The sequence below is a fragment of the Anarhichas minor genome, unplaced genomic scaffold, assembly GCF_050575085.1.
Source record: "Anarhichas minor isolate MPS153535 unplaced genomic scaffold, ASM5057508v1 ptg000081l, whole genome shotgun sequence".
Classification (NCBI taxonomy): Eukaryota; Metazoa; Chordata; class Actinopteri; order Perciformes; family Anarhichadidae; genus Anarhichas; species Anarhichas minor.
In genome coordinates this window covers 719,236-740,000 of record NW_027466527.1, presented here as the reverse complement: position 1 = coordinate 740,000, position 20,765 = coordinate 719,236, and the positions used below count along the sequence as shown (strand labels likewise).

General features: G+C 41.9%; 1 protein-coding gene across 1 annotated transcript; it reads left to right on the top strand.

Annotated features, from left to right (window-relative positions):
* Window positions 1-4,871: 4,871 nt before the first annotated feature.
* Window positions 4,872-19,141, top strand: LOC142938233 (protein NLRC3-like). Its single transcript, XM_076081491.1, has 11 exons — window positions 4,872-4,946; window positions 7,986-8,067; window positions 8,143-8,274; window positions 12,063-12,141; window positions 12,297-12,525; window positions 12,668-14,471; window positions 14,570-14,743; window positions 14,894-15,067; window positions 15,218-15,391; window positions 16,938-16,984; window positions 17,124-19,141. The coding sequence occupies exons 2-11, from the start codon at window positions 8,000-8,002 to the stop codon at window positions 17,735-17,737; spliced, it is 3,495 nt and encodes a 1,164-aa protein (XP_075937606.1). The 5' UTR covers window positions 4,872-4,946; window positions 7,986-7,999; the 3' UTR covers window positions 17,738-19,141.
* Window positions 19,142-20,765: the final 1,624 nt, after the last annotated feature.

Below are 20,765 nucleotides of genomic sequence, written 5' to 3'. Positions count from 1 at the left end.
CAAGAGAGAAAAAATAACTTCCCTTTAATAGATAAATGTGGATCAGTGGTGAAAGTATTTTTTCTTAAATGGTGACTTTGGTATTTTTCTACCTGGACCCTATCTCCCATGTTTCTGTGTCTAAGTAACTTTACATTTTTTTTTTAATTGGTCCAGTATTGAAGGAGAAAGCCGCCAACATCAGCCACTAAACGGGCTGCTTATGTGACCTCAACGTCTCTGTTATAGTCGCTGAGACGCAGAAACATGGTTTAAAAACCGCTCCAGGTTGTAAAAAAGTGACCCTTTAAGTGACACCTCGAGCCTGCTGCACTGTCTCCTGCATGTGGCTGCTATGACTCCATGTTTTTGCTGATCTGTGTGCGTTTCTCTCCCCATGCAGCCCCGTCATGAGTACTTTAATGTGCCTGTGTACTGATTGGCTGCCATCGCTGCTGCTGCTGCTATCGTCCCCGCATGCTGAGCTCCTCAGGCACCTTTCCCTCTGAGCACTGTGATTGGTTCATCAAGGGGTGTAACAATATTCTCAGCGCACTATTTTCCTCCTCAGTTCAGATATTTGGTCACTTCACTTTATCGGTTTTGAAAAAAACAACATGGCAGAGGCATGAGTAGAGGCAATCAGAGGCAGAGTAGGACGAGTCATGCCTTCGCCATTTGTAGAACAAAAAATGATCACAAATGTGAAGGTCTGATGACCTCATTCTGCATAATAATTAGCCATGTGATGCACGGACAGTCTGTATTTTCGTAATTTCGTTTTTGGGATAAGTGGCTGTCGGAAAAATGGGAAATTGTTCGGACTATTGTGGTGTCAGAATAACGGGCCGTTGAGATAACACCTCGCTTTATTATTACCACTGTAAAAAAAAGCATGTTTGTTAAATGTGCCATCATGCCTCAAAAGTTGTAACTCAAGGTCCACTTACTAGACTTTGACTTTGAAGCTTTCAGCCACTTGGCCTTCATCGGCGAAGGGAAGTGTTGAGAGTTTTAAGAGGATTTTAAGGTGAAGAATAAACCTTCAACCTCAACAAAACAATTACCACTTTTTTAGGTAGCAGCTGATGTCCCAATTACTTAAGAGGAACAAATTTCAAACCTGAAGAATTTGTAATTTTAGTCGATGACGTGTTTGAGGCCACATTTCTACACTACATCGGTGGTTTTAAACTATTTTCACCAGATGAAGGATTTTAGTCGTCAGACGTCTGGATCTTAAGTTATCAAAGAAACAAGCTGAGCTAACGTTAGCGTGAGACGTCTGGATCTTAAGTTATCAGTGAAACAAGCTGAGCTAACGTTAGCATCAGACGTCTGGATCTTAAGTTATCAAAGAAACAAGCTGAGCTAACGTTAGCGTGAGACATCTGGATCTTAAATTATCAAAGAAACAAGCTGAGCTAACGTTAGCATCAGACATCTGGATCTTAAGTTATCAGAGGAACAAGCTCAGCTAACGTTAGCATCAGACATCTGGATCTTACGTTATCAGAGGAACAAGCTGATTCCTGTTTATTATGTCCAAGAGGTTTCCATACAATCAGTGTTATATTTCATATTTCTGTTGGTTCCCTCATTGTTTCTGTATAATTCTGTTACAGTTTTGTTTGAAGTATTTGAATCGTAGGTTTTGTCCTTGATGTGATTTGTAGGAGTTGTTTTTTTAATCAGATCAAACCCGATCGTTCAGACCAGACGACCAAATAGCTTTTGTATTATTTAATTATTTTAAAATGTAATTATTTATAGACCCCGATTATTTCCCATTTATATAAAAATTGCAAAAAGCCCACACTGAAGGAAAGTGCATTAGTGAGATGAATGCTAATGCTAATGCTAACTCTATGCACTGATTAACTAAGGGCTATTCTGGTTTATATGCTAATAGACATTTAAACACTTGAAATCAATCAGCCTTAAAAGTTCTTTATCTTTCATTAATGAACTCTGACGAAGCTCTTAAAATGTTCTGTATGATCTGTCGATGTCAACAGTCATGGTCCCCTGAGGATATCTCATCAATGTGTATATAATAGATTCTTAATAAATTGTTTGTGATATTTGTGAACTAAGCAGCCTGGTGTCTGTCTTTAATGCAGCTCTTTATAGTGTGTTTTTCTTCTTCCCCACATGTGACACATTTAAAGTTTAGTTATGAAGTTTTTACTGTTTTCTTCTGTCGTAAACAAACCCGATGTTTATCTTACATAACGGGCGACGAGGGATTCCTCATTCCAGATAAAATCTGCCCCGAGAGTGAGACGAATATAATCTGTGAATAAATCATAGTCTACGCTTTTTTAAACATTTTTGCGTGGGTTGTTTTTTTTCTCCTCTTATCTTAAAACAATATTTCTGTTTTTTTGCTGCTCTGATGCAACTCCTCTCTTTACTTTGTGCTGAACCGTGTGTCAGGAAAAGTAAGTGCTTCTCTTTCTTCCTCCTTTCATAGCAGACATTGTGTCTTCATAACATTAACGATGGCCGCATTCCATTTAGCTGACCCGGTTCCACGGTTCTGGTCTTGTGCATGCTCTCTTACCGGGATGGAACCATCATTTATGTTCATATTTAATTAATGTTCATATTTGCTTTGATAAAGATGCATTTATGACCTGAAATGCATCTTTTATCTAATTTTGATTTGTTGTGTGTGCTCATATAAATATAAGAAATATTGATTAACGCAACTTAAACAAGTAATTGTAGCATCAAAAGTCATTGATGATGAATTTTGAGGGTGAACTGAGTTATAGGTTCCTAATAAAGAGACACACCTTTCATTTATATGTATTAATTTCATTAAATTAATTTTAAAAAACAATTTGATAAAATGTGGCCGCAAACACGGATGTAAACGATGAAAGATTTAAAATATTTAAAAAATCTGCTTTGCAAACATTTTGTGAGAAATAAAATGCACTCAACACATTTGTTAGGCCTCAATGTGTTTGGTGAGAATGTTAAACTAATTTGTTGATGAGAAAACTTCACAGAGTATCTTTATATTTAACAATTTACAGCATCATCAAATTCCCAAATATAAATGTAGAATTTGGAGGATGAACAGAGTCGTGGTTTCCTTCAGTAGAAGCCAACTGTATAGAAGTCTATGAGAAAATGACTCTACTTCTCTCTTGATTTATTACCTCAGTAAACATTGTAAACATGAGTTTATGGTCTCAATCTCTAGTTTCAAGTCTTCTTCAATACAGCATGATGTTCATTTAGTACATTATGGTCCATTTAGAGTCAAACAGACCATAAAGCAGGGGATGCTTTAGGGCGGGGCTACACGGTGATTGACAGGTCTCTAATAGACCATAAAGCAGGGGATGCTTTAGGGCGGGGCTACACGGTGATTGACACCGATTGTCTTTGTCTTTTTAAAGTGTGTTTTCACCACACCTGCTTCTTCATCCAGCATGGTAAGACATGTTTGAATCTATTAATAATGTTTTTAAAGTTCATTGTTTGAGTTTAAAGTGTGTTTAAAGGAAACAGGACATCACTGTAAATGCACCAGTTAGCCAAGAGGCTCATTTTTATCTGTAGTCTCTGATCATATGTTACAAAGTCACCATAAACAGAATATAAGATTAAAAATTACGAAGTTATGCATCATTTATCCTTTTATTAGCATTCAGAAACAAAATAAAAGAAGAGAGAATATTAATGAGTAGAAACATCATTCAGTACAACATTATACTACATTGTGAAGTACTAAAGACATGAAACTCATAAAACAATAACAAGCAAAGCAAAAACAACGAGGGATGATTGTTAATAGAAACATGGACTAAAGACAAGATTATGCTGCAGGTATTACATGTCAGAAGCGACAATAGAAGACATGTATGCAGGTAGATGAGGGTCGACTGTTAATTACATGATGGACAGACAGGAGACTCAAACTTAAATTTAAATGTTTGGTTAAAAGACTTTCTGTTATTCTGAGAGGTTTATTAAATGACATGAGAGAGAAAGACAAGACTCAATGAAAGAGGATCAACTGATTAACTGATGTGAGACAAAAGTAACTCTGTTTCCTTTTTACACACTGATTCATTTTGCACATTTTACACTTCTCCATTCATGGACGCCGGTGAAGACAGTCGAGCCTCCCCAGTTGTATTTCTTGAATACGTTTTAATGCGTTTGAGGCTGAAAATATCCTCTTACAGAGGCAGCAGATATTGGGATTGTCACCGCCCAACATGAGCCCACTGACCAATCACGTACTTGTAGGCCAGCTAGCAGGCTCTGACACGTCAAAGAATACGCCCAACATGTCAAACTAAAGATCTGATTGGTTGAACACTATGACAATCAACAATATCGTCCCCATTCACTTAATCTGCACATGGATTCACTCCTGAGTCTGCAGGCCTCGGGCCTCTCTTCTTACCTAGAGACACAGAGGTGAGATCTGATTGGATAAAAGCTCTACTTAAAACAAGCTGCACTGGAAGCAGAGCAACTGAGGAAGACAGTAGCTGTGCAATGAGATAATAAGATAATGGGAAAATATTTTATAAATTAGAATACATGTCGTGTATTTAAGAAAAATTATTAAATTATAAAATAGATATAGCTTTGTGATTCTGTCTAGGCCAGCAGAGAAGGCCTTGCAGGCCCTGATGGACCACCACTGGTTGTTAGTATTGTTAGTTACTATTATTAAGTACAGTGATCGTGTGAACAGACACAAACTTATCAAAAATCTCTCCAGCTGTTAACGCCGACTGACAGCTGATCCAGATGTGATCATCTGATCCTCCGTCATCAGAAACAGACGTCGCTTCACGTGACGCAACTGAGGAAATGACGTCTCATTGCTTGTTTCCTCTCTTCTTGTGTGACGGCCCCTCCCTTCCTGTTTCCTCTTTGGTTTCACTTCTGGAGCTCGTGGTGTCGCAGCGTCTTCTTCTCTGCATCTAAAGGTTAGTGAGCGACTCTTTTCACTGAGGGACTCTTGGAGGACTCTTTGGTCCTTCAGGTCCAGCAGAAACTAGTTCAAGTGGACTTCAGAGGAGGACCAGTGAAGAAGAACAGAGCAACGTCACAAAGTCTTAAGTCCGCGTGTCGCTCCTTCTTTCCTCGTGAAGGAACCAAAGTCACGTTTGACTTCAGTCTCACGAGAAGAAGTTACAGAAATACTTTATGCTTTTCTTCAGTCAGCTGAACACAAATAGATTTAAAGTGAAGTTTAGTATGTACAGTATGACGTCATCGACCGCACAGCCCTCCAAGGAGTACTTCCGGTCCGGATTTCAAAGTAAAGTTGAGTTATTTGTGATTAAGGAACAGAAGAGTAATTTAAGATCCTATTATTTATTATTATTAAGACTACAGTCAAACATAATATGAAGTACTTTACTGTGTACTCTTTGAATAATCTAATGTCAAAGTTCCTTCCAGAGACCAAGATTCATTCTTTTTATCAAACTTTAATGATTCACAAAGTACACAGTAAAAGTACTTCATATTAGTACTGACTGTAGTCTAAATAGTACTGAGTCCAAATAATAGAATCTTAAATTACTCTTCTGTCCCTTAACTCCAAATATCGTAAACTAAAAGACACGTGATCCTTTACTTTGAAATCCGGACCGGAAGTACTCCTTGGAGGGATGTGCGGTCGATGACGTCATACTGTACATATGAAACTTCATTTAAGAGGAGCTATTGTTCTTTTAATGTTTATTATGATGATTATTACCATCATAATTATTATATTTTCTATTATTATTATTAATATACTTTAACTCCTCTTAGAGATGTAACCTGATGTACTTCAGATCTTGAGACCTTTACAGTGAAAAGTGATCCAAAGATCATAAAGTTATGAATTATGAGCTCTGAAGGTGTTTCTGAGGCTGAAGAAGCTCCAAACGGAACCAAACTGCTCTCACATTGAAAGTCCTCCATGTTTTTATCTGATGTGGTTTTAATGCTTCAGAGGGAAGTCGGCTCTATAGCGCCCCCTACGCAACTTAGACCATGCAGCCCTCGCAGCACGTTCCACATAGATCTATAACATTTGGTAAGCACATGCATCACATGTAGACTTAAAAAAAGTCTCTTGGAGCCATCCTCTAAACCCAACCGGAAGTCGGCCATTTTGAATTTTGTATACATTTCTTGTGTTTTTGCTGAACTTTAGTGAACTCCTCCTAGAGAATGAATCACATCAACTTAATATTTAGTGAGAACAATCTAAAGACCTTTGTGATTAAAAGTTATCAAAAGCTTCAAGGTTTCATGAACGGTGAGGACGTGGTGTGGCGGCCATTTTACATGGTTTACCATCATCCATCAATCTGCTGTAACTCGACTGTTCTTTGTCAAAACTGTCCCAAACTTGCCATGCTTGATGAGAGTCATGGCTTGAGGACTTCTGCAGGCCAATATTAACTCATAGTCACAGCGCCACCTACTGGCAACCGTTGTTATATGAGGGTTTCAGAAGTACAGAGGTCCAAACACTGAGCGGACCCTCTGAAGAACATGTGGTTCCTTTATATAAAGATAAAGATTTTAAAGTGTTTGGAGAGCAGAAATGAGCTCACAATAGTTTAAAGTCATGTCAGTCGGCATCAGTATAAATGACCTGTAAAGCAGTAAACGGTGGGATTCAGGTTACATGTCACAATAAATGATGCACGCTGCATTCTGACAACACATCACTAAACATCTGCAGATGAGAGCTCACAGTGTTTCATTGAAGGGTTCAGCTAACAGCCAGTTGAGCCCACTTTCCTCTCTCAGCCTCTGGATTCACTGCCGGTCCTTTTCTCTGGACTCCTCACTCGTCTCCTCTGCCAACGTGTTCTACTAGATCACTGTCAGACCTCCAGGAGACACAGAGAGTTTAGAGAGCTGCTTTTACTTTGACAGTCTGTTATGTTACAAGCACTGAAGCACATTCACAGCTTACGTTTGTTCTTCCATCTTTACGGGCTCACATTTAATATTGTATTCAGAGATAAACTCCAAACATTGGAGGTTTAAGCCGACAACACCACTGCTCCACGCAGGAAACACCGTCTGACTCGTTCACGCAGCAACTGATAGACGAGGAAGAGCAAGGTCTTCTGAACCAGCGTCCAGCCAGAACCCTCCACATGCACGAGGGTGGGAGGACCATCAATGCTGCTTCCAGCTTCAACTCCATTTCTATTCACTTCATTGAAGACAAACATCAAGTATTTCTGTAACTTCTTGTTGTGAGACTTCCATCGGCTCCCCACATCTGTTCCTCATCTGTTTTTTTAATAGAAACCCTTTTTATTGTCATATACACATACACGAAATTTGACTTCTGCATTTGACCCATCCCTGTATATAGGGAGCAGTGGGCTGCCAATGACAGGCGCCCGGGGAGCCGGGGGTTCAGTGTTTTGCTCAGGGACACTACGACACGTGACACGTCCCAGTCGAGGATCGAACCATTGACCATGCGGTTACCAGACAACCCTCTTAAGCCACGGTCGCCCCCATCTGTTCCTCAGATGGCCCACATCTGTTCCTCTGCTTCACCGTAAAGGGGGCGGCTGGTTTCACCGCAGTGGTGGACTGGAATAAGGAAGGAAGGAAAGGACGCAAGTGAAGGAAGCGTGTATTTCTCCATGTGGGCCTCAAACATCACATCCAATGTTACTGAGGTCGTTATCAGCCTCACCTGTTATAAACAGCTTCCTGTTTGATATCCATCGGCCCTGATGACGTCACAGAGACATGAAAAGTGACATCATCCCCAAAGAAAGGCCAATAAAAAGCCACATGAAGAGTCTTCCTCTCGTCTTCAAACAAGCCAACAGACTGAAGAGCATTGTGAACGTCATCTCTTAGAGAGGACTCTGCAGCTCAGAGTGACAACAACATGGAAACTGTCCCATGAGTGTCTTTAGTATTGAGGTGAATGAGCTGTGTGTGTTTGTCATGATGAAGATAAATAATGTTGTTGTGTTTGTGTGAAGGTGTGGACTCTGCTATGAATCAGTGTGAGGACAGAGAGGAGGGAGTCCCTCCCTCTAAGACCAGCCACACCGAAGCTCAGAGGTGAGATGACCATCTCTACCTGTCCATGACTCAAAGTCTTTCATTCACTGACTCTGTTTCTACACATGTGACCAGGATCCATCAGGGACCTGGACCTGAACCTCTACCTGGACCTGGACCTGGACCCAGCTGTGTGTCCATGAAGAGTGACCGGTCTATGCCTTATTTTGTAGGCTTCAAAGATGGACGCCACTCTGTTGATCAAAGGTGAGGATTTCAAACTGATGATGATGATGATGATGATGATGATGACGACAATAATAACTTTATTTAAATAGCACCTTTCCAAAACAAAGTTACAAAGTGCTTCACAATAAAACATAAAACCAAATAAGAAACACAATCAAACCGGTAAAATAAGATTTAAATAAATAAACATGTAAAAATAAGCCAAATGGTAAAAGTGAGTCTTCAGAAGAGATTTAAAGAGGAAACTGAATTTTCAGAAGAGAGTTCCACAGCTGAGGGCCCGGACAGCAAAGGCCCGTTAGTACGGTGTGGTGTAAGAACTATATAATAGTACGAGTGAGTGCTATAATACTGAAATGAGGAAATATGAGAAAAGAAAGTTTGTCTTTGTAGTATTTATTCTCTGTGCAGAGAAGGTTCAATCATCCCACTGAGCTCCTGTGTGCAGTCTGAGGGATGAAGAGCCCCGTGTGCAGGTTTCTACATCTTATAAAGGACCAGTGCACAAGGGTGGGGGGGTAGGATGAGTCCTCACTAACACATCTGTTTCTGTTCCTGACCTAAACATTCTGTGGTTAATAACTGTCTGCACCCCCATTCAGTTACTTCCTCTAATGGAATGTTTCTCCTGCTGATACCAGATTGAAGTGCATCGCAATAGTCGAGTCTGGAGGAGATGAAAGCATGAATGACTCTCTCAGGTCAAAGGTCAAAGGAATGACCTGATTTTGCTTCGCTGTCTCAATTGTGTAAAGCAGATCTGCACAACTTTGGTCACCTGAGCATCAAAAGTCAAGTCAGAGTCAGAAATAACACCCAGGTTGAGGCTTCATGCTGAACATTATTAGATAAAGCTCCCAGACTTGAGCAGAGATCATTAATGCAGAAAGGGGCCAGCAGGGGTCATTATAACTACTTCATATTTGGAGTCATTTAGTTCCAGGAAGTTTTCGGACATCCAATTTCTAATGTCGGCAGGACATGATACATGAAACAGTGCTGGAGCCAGGCTTAATGGGATGTACAACTGGGTATCATCTGTGTAGCAATGAAACTCTGTATTGTGTTGACGTATGATGAGTCCTAGTGGTAACATGTACATGGTAAACAGGAGGGGACCCAATATAGACCCCTGAGGGACCCCACAGAAGAGAGGAGGCCTCTCCAAGCATTACAGAAAAGGACCAATTCAACAGATAAGACATCAACCAATCCAGCACCACATCACTGATGCCAACCTCTTATCACTCCTGTAAAATTTGCCTAAAACACCTATCCACGGCGTGCCCAAAGTAAACTGACAGCTCTTATTGAACCATTGGGAGTACATGTATGGTTTTAGTCTCTATTGAACGGTAACACTCTGAAGTTTCTTCACAAACAGTCAGAATCACTGTAAGTGCTACTGGCATTGAGCTATGGGGTTTAAAACACAATGAAAAAGGTTTATTTTTCCACCTGGGTTTGTTTTGGCCAACAGATGGCAGCAGTTATCTATGGCTGGGACTTATGACTTGGAAAATACACTGGTACGGTAGGATGCAGTCATGAGACCTGGTAGAAGTTAGAATTTGATAACAATACGACAGAAAATTAATATTTTACAAGAGTGCGGCCGCTTGCATCACCACATCAAAATGCATATACTACGATAAACTACATGTCCGAAATTCAAAGTATAGTTTATTTATGTAAATGTATGGTTGACTAAATCATATTTAACCATTGTCAACTTTTACAGATTCTTGAAAATTCTCATGAACCAGACTTTGCTCTTGATAATCGGTCTCAGGTACCTGACTCACGGTTTACAATTTCAGTTTTGAAAACTTTCCCGGCATGCAATCTGCTGAATCTGCAAATCCTTGTCTTCGTAATTTCATTGGCTATATTGAGCCTGAGTTTGAACAGGATCTGTTTCCAATTGGCTCGAGCTTTACCCAAAGAAGAGAGGCGGGCATTGTCTTCCAAAGCGGACTGTCGTTGGCTGTTCCAGAATGTGACCGGGCTATAGAGGCTCCTATTGGGTCAAATGAGGTGTCAATCTAACCGGCGGAATGCAGCCTCCATTTTGCGATGAAAATCTCCGCTCTGTTGACATGAAAAGTGAAATTAGACCGAATTATGATCGCGAGTTATCATATCTGCTGGCTAATTTGAAATGATGCAACAGCCCCCCGTGGGTCTTTATGGACGTACTAATGTGTTTTGGACTAAATATTTTACTGGATTCGACCGAGTGGACCCTTAGCGATCAAACAAGACCGTTTTTGCTGGACTAGCATGCACAAGGGGGACGTTATGAATCATAATCGGTGAGTCACGGTGATATTTTATCGGCTGTTTTTGGAGTGCTTGTTTGACAGAGACGTTAACTGTACCTGCTGTTGTTATTGTATCTTGAAATGGTTTGCAGAAATCGAATTACAAGAACCGTAGCTTTCTAATGAGATATCACATTAATACTCATCGTTACAGAGCAGTTGTGTACATAGGAGAGGTGAGATGAGGTTGACATTGGCCCAATCCCAATCTCCACCCTTACAGACTTTGAGGCTCGTTCCCGTAAAGTCCGTCAGGGTTTAATTCTGTCTCACTGTCAAATCATCGAGTGTTTGAGGCTCTCTGGCAGACATTTTGAGCCCTTTATGAACCCTTTCCGTAAGTCATTATTGGATGCAGACTTTGCCAAAGGGAATTACCCACAATTCATTGCAATGTGACGTTAAACACGGGGTAACCAGTGGACGCATGGAGACGTAAAACAAAAGGTAAACAAAGAGGACGGATCACGTGTAGCTCCCTGGACAGACGCAATGTGAGCCGATTCTTCATAATTGAATGATGATGATGATGTAATGTCAGTGTTTCTATCAGTTCACAGCAGCAGAGAGAAACGTCTCCTGGACCCAGCTGTGTGTCCATGAAGAGTGATCGGTCTAAAGATCGTCTGATTAACTTCAAGTAGCATTCTGGATATAATCCTGACTCTAGTTGCAGAGGTCTGGAGAAAAGACTCGGAGGAGGAAGTCTCCCCAATGGTGCTGTGGCCAAAACCAAATACAGACCCTTTGCTTCAATGATGGCAGATCAACAGCATTAAGTCTTGGTACATCTGACTAACAACACAATGGTAGAATAGAAACTACACCTAATATGAAAAAGTATCACATCACATGTTGTAGGAGCCATTAGTTATGTCTGTGTATTATATGTTTGAATTAGGAGCCTATCTCAGGTTGACCACGGGTGGCAGTGTGGAGTATTGCGGCAGGTAATTGATATATGGGGCACAGGTGCAACTGACAGATAATGAGGCATGGGTGACGGGGAGATCGCACGGTTTTTACCGCAAGCCAGACACGCCAGATGGAGACCAGGAAGATAAGCGCTATCCTATTGTATATCATCTGTGAACACTAATTAAATGGGAACCTCACCCAAAAGTGTGAAACGCCTGGAATCTCTTTGTTGTAGCGAGTAAAGAACAGGATCTTCTCCCGCACCCAGCCGAGTGGCTAGTTGCTGGAATCAGTCACTACACATGTGATTCTAGTTGTAGTTGTATCTCGGGGGGGAAGGTATAGAAGGTATATAAAGTAAACCGGTATGAATTTGACCTACGATATCATTTTTGACAATACCATGCTGCCAATAAAATAACTTTCACTGTCCAATAAAAGCAGAGATAAGCATCTGGTTTTCATTGTGATCAATCAACAGAACACAACATCTTTAACTAATTGTTGTATTTGTGTTTTTGGTACAAACACAATGTGAGCTGATTCTTCATGATTCCTCCACAGAGAGGACCAGGAGAGCTCAGCGGTTCCCAGAGGTCAGTCTGCCCAGCAGCATCAAACACACCTGGACTCCATATTTATGGTCTGTACATGTACAACTACTTTTACATCTATTCTGTTCACAATCATCTCCATGCTGCACTTTGTAGACCAGTGGATCGTCAGTCTGTCCAACATGGATCTGATGTTTGGTTCCATGGTTTTAGTTTGTGTCATTCATAGAATATTCTGTTCCAGCTGCTGGAGGAGAACATCTCCACTTTTGTGAAGAACGAGCTGAAGAAGATCCAGAAGGTTGTGAGTTCAGATTACCAAGAATGCTTAGAGAGTCAGAAGGAGGATGAGGAGGTGCTGGACGGTGAGGATGAAGAGCAGAGGAGGAGCAGCAGAGAGGCGTTAGAGAAGATCACAGTAAACTTCCTGAGGAGAATGAAGCAGGAGGAGCTGGCTGACTGTCTGCAGAGCAGTAAGAGGATTTCTCTAAAGATTTAACATGCTGGATCAATGGGACGTTTACTAATGTCTCAAGAGATGGACCAACATATATTCAGATATGTTGACATATTTGTCTAATAATTTATTCATTGATGTTCTTTGTTTTTATTCAGGAAGTCATCCTAGAGTTTGTCAGCATGAACTCAAATCTAACCTGAAGAAGAAGTTCCAGTGTGTGTTTGAGGGGATCGCTAAAGCAGGAAACCCAACCCTTCTGAATCAGATGTACACAGAGCTCTACATCACAGAGGGAGGGACTGCAGAGGTCAATGATGAACATGAGGTCAGACAGATTGAAACAGCATCCAGGAAACCACACAGACCAGAAACAACCATCAGACAAGAAGACCTCTTTAAAGCCTCACCTGGAAGAGAGGAACCAATCAGAACAGTGATGACAAAGGGAGTGGCTGGCATTGGGAAAACAGTCCTAACACAGAAGTTCACTCTGGACTGGGCTGAAGGCAAAGACCACCAGGACATACAGTTCACATTTCCATTCACTTTCAGAGAGCTGAATGTGCTGAAAGAGAAACAGTTCAGCTTGGTGGAACTTGTTCATCACTTCTTCAGTGAAACCAAAGAAGCAGGAATCTGCAGGTTTGAAGAGTTCCTGGTTCTGTTCATCTTTGATGGTCTGGATGAGTGTCGACTTCCTCTGGACTTCCACCACAATGAGGTCCTGACTGATGTTACAGAGTCCACCTCAGTGGATGTGCTGCTGACAAACCTCTTCAAGGGGAAACTGCTTCCCTCTGCTCGCCTCTGGATAACCACACGACCTGCAGCAGCCAATCAGATCCCTGCTGAGTGTGTTGACATGGTGACAGAGGTCAGAGGGTTCACTGACCCACAGAAGGAGGATTACTTCAGGAAGAGATTCAGAGATAAGGAGCAGTTCAGCAAGATCATCTCCCACATCAAGACCTCACGAAGCCTCCACATCATGTGCCACATCCCAGTCTTCTGCTGGATCACTGCTACAGTTCTGGAGGATGTGTTGAAGACCAGAGAGGGAGGAGAGCTGCCCAAGACCCTGACTGAGATGTACATCCACTTCCTGGTGGTTCAGTCCAAACTGAAGAAGGTCAAGTATGATGGAGGACCTGAGACAGATCCACACTGGAGTCCAGAGAGCAGGGAGATGACTGAGTCTCTGGGAAAACTGGCTTTTGATGAGCTGCAGAAAGGCAACCTGATCTTCTATGAATCCGACCTTACAGAGTGTGGCATCGATATCAGAGCAGCCTCAGTGTACTCAGGAGTGTTCACACAGATCTTTAGAGAGGAGAGAGGACTGTACCAGGACACGGTCTTCTGCTTCGTCCATCTGAGTGTTCAGGAGTTTCTGGCTGCTCTTCATGTCCATCTGACCTTCATCAACTCTGGAGTCAATCTGCTGTCAGAAGAACAAACAACCTCCCAGTTGTCTGAAGTCTCTGGAGACAAACCTGAACTAACACATCTCTACCAGAGTGCTGTGGACAAGGCCTTACTGAGTCCAAATGGACACCTGGACTTGTTCCTCCGCTTCCTCCTGGGTCTTTCACTGGAGACCAATCAGACTCTCCTACGAGGTCTGCTGACACAGACAGGAAGTAGCTCACAGACCAATCAGAGAACAGTCCAGTACATCAAGAAGAAGATCAGTGAGAATGTGTCTCCAGAGAAAAGCATCAATCTGTTCCACTGTCTGAATGAACTGAATGATGGTTCTCTAGTGGAGGAGATCCAACAGGCCCTGAGGTCAGGACGTCTCTCCACAGATAAACTGTCTCCTGCTCAGTGGTCAGCTCTGGTCTTCATCTTACTGTCATCAGATAAAGATCTGGACGTGTTTGACCTGAAGAAATACTCTGCTTCAGAGGAGGCTCTTCTGAGGCTGCTGCCAGTGGTCAAAGCCTCCAACAAAGCTCTGTACGTACAGAGAGAGTTAGATTCATATATCATAACTTAAATACGCTGCTATCATTTCTACTTATTGTTTATTTTTTTCTTCATCATTGTCTCTTCAGACTGAGTGGCTGTAACCTCTCAGAGAGAAGCTGTGAAGCTCTGTCCTCAGTTCTCAGCTCCCAGTCCTCTAGTCTGAGAGAGATGGACCTGAGTAACAACAACCTGCAGGATTCAGGAGTGAAGCTGCTGTCTGGAGGACTGGAGAGTCCACATTGTACACTGGAGACTCTCAGGTGACCCTGTGAATTACTTTTCTTGGACTAAGTACTAAGTTTAAAGTTTACACACAAACAGATTGGTGATGACAGTAATAAACATAAACCTTCCAGCCCTCACAGTTCCCTCAGATCATGTGACGTGTGTGTTGTTTTGTGTGTTTGCAGCCTGTCAGGCTGTCTGATCACAGAGGAAGGCTGTGCTTCTCTGACCTCAGCTCTGAGCTCCAACCCCTCCCATCTGAGAGAGATGGACCTGAGTAACAACGACCTGCAGGATTCAGGAGTGAATCTGCTGTCTGGAGGACTGGAGAGTCCACATTGTACACTGGAGACTCTCAGGTGACCCTGTGAATTACTTTTCTTGGACTAAGTACTAAGTTTAAAGTTTACACACAAACAGATTGGTGATGACAGTAATAAACATAAACCTTCCAGCCCTCACAGTTCCCTCAGATCATGTGACGTGTGTGTTGTTTTGTGTGTTTGCAGCCTGTCAGGCTGTCTGATCACAGAGGAAGGCTGTGCTTCTCTGACCTCAGCTCTGAGCTCCAACCACTCCCATCTGAGAGAGCTGGACCTGAGCTACAATCACCCAGGAGACTCAGGAGTGAACCTGCTGTCTGATGGACTGAAGGATCCACACTGGAGACTGAAAACTCTCAGGTATGAAGAGGCCTGCTGCAGCCACAGACAACAGTCTGATGGAGGAGGTAGAGCTGGAGACTTTTCTCTGTCACACTGTCAGCCTGGTTAATATGACTCTGACACACCAAGCTGACATCAAACTACCAGAGACTCATCAGACTGTTTGTGTCCCACATCAGACCATCAACACAGACAGAAGTAGTCAGGGAACAGTAGCCAGCATGAGACACAACAGGGAGGGAAGGTGATGAATCTGTTGTTTTTCTGGAGCGTTGTCTTGTTTCAACATTAGAAAATAGGACAGTGGTGTATCCTGACACGCTGACGGGCATCATGGTGGGTTGACATGCATCAACGTCATCACGCTGCAGTTTGGGGACGCATATCAAACAATAGTTGGATGTGTTGATGCTCGTGTGTGTTGCCCTTTAGTCCAGACATTATTGTGAAAAGACAAACGGACAAAGAAACAATCTGTTTAAACCGTCTTGATGAATCATCACAATAGGAATGTTTTGCTGTTTTAAAGGAGTTCAGCTTTACCTGGTTTTGGTTTGTTTTGCACTGAGAGCCAGTTCCCTGGCTGATAAGAGTCGACTTGTTGAAACTACAGGTGACAGTCGGCCACAGACTACTTCGGCTACTTTCTCCTTTACTTCTGAGAGAGAACCGTCATTATTACACAAACACAAGAGGTCGCTTGTCAGGACCAAAACATCCAACAATCAATACTTCTATATCGACAACGGATCAGCTGACTCTGTGTGATGGTGAAGAGTCGTGTGGTGGTGATGAACCCACAGAGAACTGTCTCCATCTCTGCAGCTCTACACAGCGTTTTAGCCTCTTTTAGCTCCTAGTTTTGGTTCTGCAGCACATTTCCTGTTTGGTTGAGTCTCAGTGTTTCCAGCAGCAGCTGTTTTCGTCCAACAAGCTGTGATGAAGCCACTGTTCACTGCCTGCTCAGCAGCAGACAGCAGACAGACTCAGTTAGAGACGAGCTGGTGAACATAGTGGAGCATTTAGCAGCTAAAGAGACAGATGTTTCCCTCAGGAGGTGCTGGAGACCAAACACAGAGCTACAAGAGAGAGAGTAGTGGACTTCCATTCATCAGGAGACACAAACACAAAGACTCCTGATGAGTCATCATGCTGATGTGTAACTGCTGGATGTGGAAGCAGCTGTTGATATCATGTGAGACACAACTACTTTATAAGCTGATAAGATGTCACATGTTGTGTTCACAGCTTGTTTTCACTGAACCACAAGTGGACAAAGAAATCAATCGATGCAGGTTTAAACATGTGATTCACTGACTGACTGTAGAGGAAACTGAGTGTGAAATGGATGATGGTCAATATAATACTGATAATAATACATCATGAATAAGTGAACATAATGAGCTGTCGTCATGGGCCAATCAGAAGAAGCTCCAGTGAAGTCAAAGAGTATGAGCTGATGAATAATAAGTGCTCCATGTGAACATGAATAACAAAGCTCTGTGTGTGAGAGCGATGTAATGTCCATGTCTCCATGCTGCTCTGACCCCCCTCCTCCTTTCAGGGTGGAGCCTGCTGGAGCCCGATGGTCCAGACCAGGTCTGAGGAAGTGTAAGTGTGCTTTGAGTTTGATTCATGAAAACAAAGCATCTTCAAACTGTGACATCACTCATTCACATCTCTGATGTCATCATCAAACACATGATAGATTAATAACTGCAGCTGTATTGTGTCTTGTTCTCTCCGTCAGATTCCTGTGAACTCACACTCGACACAAACACAGTGAACAGAAACCTCACACTGTCTGACAACAACAGGAAGGTGACACATGTGGAGGAGGATCAGTCATATCCTGATCATCCAGACAGGTTTGATGTCAGGTCTCAGCTGCTGTGTAGTACTGGTCTGACTGGTCGCTGTTACTGGGAGGTCGAGTGGAGAGGAGAGGTTAAAATATCAGTGAGTTACAGAGGAATGAGGAGGAGAGGAGACGGTGATGACTGTGTGTTTGGAGAGAATGATCAGTCCTGGAGTCTGAGATGCTCTGGTGGTCATTACTATGTCTATCACAATCAGACAAGAACACCCACCACCTCCTCCTCCTCCTCCTCCTCCTCCTCCTCCTCCTCCTCCTCCTCCTCCTCCTCCTCTGGTAGAGTAGCAGTGTATGTGGACTGTCCTGCTGGCTCTCTGTCCTTCTACAGAGTCTCCTCTGACACACTGATCCACCTCCACACCATCAACACCACATTCACTGAACCTCTTTATCCTGGCTTTGGGTTCAGGTCCAGGTTCTGGTCCACATCCAGCTCTGGTTCCTCAGTGTCTCTGTGTTCTCTGGAGGACGGAGTCTCCTCCTGCTAGAGAAACGTTCTCTCTGCTGACCAGATAGTTCAGTCTGTAAATCAAAGTTTTGGATGATTCTAGATAATAAAGCACATAAACATCACGTCAAAGTAAACATATCCAAATCCATCAGAACACTGTATCAAATGAAGGATTAGTTACATGCAGCTTCGTTCTTCACGTCGTGTTGTTCACTCTTACTTCATTCATCACTGACTGTGTGCTAGTTTGATGAAACTCATAGAAACAAATCAAAAGAAGTTTGAACCAAACTACTGATCAAGAACCAACTCAGCTGTTGATTCAATGAAAGAGAGCTGCTGGGTTTTCAAACAGCACAGATCAGGTATAACGTGAGAAACTAATGAGGACCTGAAAGAGTCCAAATGATTGGGGAGGAATCTGCAGGTTTAAGGACTGATGTCAAACATCACTTGTGTTAAAGAGGTGAACTTGTGGAGCAGCTGTAGTGAGGACGTCAATCAGGAAGTGAGACCTAAAGCTCAGCCATGAAGCCTTCTGTGGTTTGATCACCTGACTGACTTCATGCAGCTCGGCTCTTCTACCTTGAGATAGAAAGAGCCTCGTCAGCAGTGTTTCTAGTCTTCTTTACTTGATACATTCAAGTTTGTTCTACTCAATAAGTTACTATTGATTTCTGAGCGATTACTGAGCTCACAGTCACTCAGAATGTGTCATGATTTAACTTTTCATTCTTTGGTTTGTATTCTTACTGATCATGTGTTCATTTAATGATGATAATGTTTCAGTGATGTTCATTCATGTATTCATGTGTGATCAGATATGCTTTTATAATCACCCATGGTTAAGATGAGTAAATGAGATCATCTTGATAGCGGACACAGATGCAGCCCTTTGGCCTATTCATCATGACACACACACACACTCACACACTCACACACACACACACACGCAGATCTTTTGTTATTTTACTATAACCTTTGTATTGCTCAAGAATAGGACTCCTCCCTCCTAAAGGGAGGAGTCAATAACCTTGATGAAGTGTACTTATATTTGAAAGTTTACTCTGTTATATAATCTTACGCTTGAAACTCAAAAGTCTTTTTTTAACATGTATGTTTTTAATACCTAACAATGCAGCATAATCTTGTCTTTAGTCCATGTTTCTATTAACATAATCATCCCTCATTTTTGCTGAGCTTGTTATTGTTTTATGAGTTTCATGTCTTTATAGTACTTCATAATGTTGTACTGAATGACGTTTCTACTCATATTAATATTCTTTCTTATTTTATTTTGTTTCTCAATGCTAATAAAAGGATAAATGATTCATAACTTTGTAATTTTTAATCTTATATTCTGTTTTTTATGGTGACTTTGTAACATCTGTTCAGAGACTACAGATAAAAATGAGCCTCTTGGCTAACTGGTGCATTTACAGTGATGTCCTGTTTCCTTTAAACACACTTTAAACTCAAACAATGAACTTTAAAAACATTATTAATAGATTTAAAACAGGCCTTACCATGGGTGCATCCCAAGTCTCTTAATTCTCATTTCCTCGCTCCTCGCTCGAACCGGAAGTTGTTCTGCGCCGCCATGTTGACGGCCGTCCCAAAGCTCTTATTTCTGCTCTGAGGAGCGAGGAGAGAGGAGAGAGGAGGGATCTCTGAGGAGAGAGGAGAGAGGAGGGAGGAGGGATCTCTGAGGAGAGAGGAGAGAGGAGGGATCTCTGAGGAGCCATGAGCGAGGACCCACGAGAACAGACTTCCAGGAAGTGTTTTACCGGCCGACACGCCCCCTCACTGTTCATCAGTCATGTGATTGGACGCTGCAGCCGATCGGACTGATGAGATTTTTTTCAACATGTAAACAGTGAAGACGGTCACAGATTAAACTCAAGCTTTATATTTGATTCGTTTTCTGATTCAACATCTGGTTTAAATAAATGTTCATTGTAGTCTGAACAACAAAAGGACCACAAACAACTTTCTGCATTTATTAGAAAGATTTGTGTTTTCATGATCTGAACTTTTATTATGGAAACAATTAAAGTCAGAGGGAACTGGAGAGACGAAACATATATATATATATATATATATATAGAGAGAGAGAGAGAGAGAGAGAGAGAGACGAAACACTTTTTACATCATTTATCATCATTTCATTCCTGATTGTCGGGTTTGATGAGTTTTATCATTTAAGAGAAACAATAATCATATTCTGGGTTATTTAATATCGACGTCACAATCTGAATTTCAAAACGTACAGACGCAAATAATTCATAAATAAGACGATCGCATTCCGCCGGTAGAAATGGATCCTGAGCTTATAAACAGAACACAGTTTGTTAACAGACTACAGAGAGAAACACCTCTACAGTGGTGATTACTGTGTGTCTTTATTAGTTATTAGTGTTATTAGTTACTGTTATTAAGTACAGTGATCATGTGAACACACACAAACTTATCAAAAGTCTCTCCAGCTGTTAAAGCCGACTGACAGCTGATCAGCTGTGATCAGCTGATCATCTGATCCTCCGTCATCAGTAACAGACGTCGCTTCACGTGACGCAACTGAGGAAAGGACGTCTGTTAACACATATTTCCTCGTTCCTCTCACCTCGCATGGTTTCCTCCATGCATCCCTGGTGGGAGGGACTAAGACGCAAGGAAAGGACGCAAGTGAGGCAAACGGGGATGCAATTAAGAGACTTGAGATGTACCCTAGGTATAGTGGGTTGTCCTGGATCTGGTCCAATGTGGTCTAGATGTGAAAAAACTAACAAACAGTGAAATCTTCTTTTTCTTTGCATTGTCATTAATCAAAGCTTTCACAAATCTGAAATTGTGTTTAAAGATGTGCGTCTTCTCTGGGTTAATGTAGTCCAGACTAAGGTGTAGTGGTTTTAATCTGGACCTGGTCCAATGTGGTCTAGATGTTAAACAAACTAAAACATAACAATAAGAAGAGACAGACACGTGGCTCAGTTACGTAAAAGTTGAGTTCCCCTAAAAGTTTCCACACCATGAACTTTATCAAACTTACCACTGAAGCCTGTCGC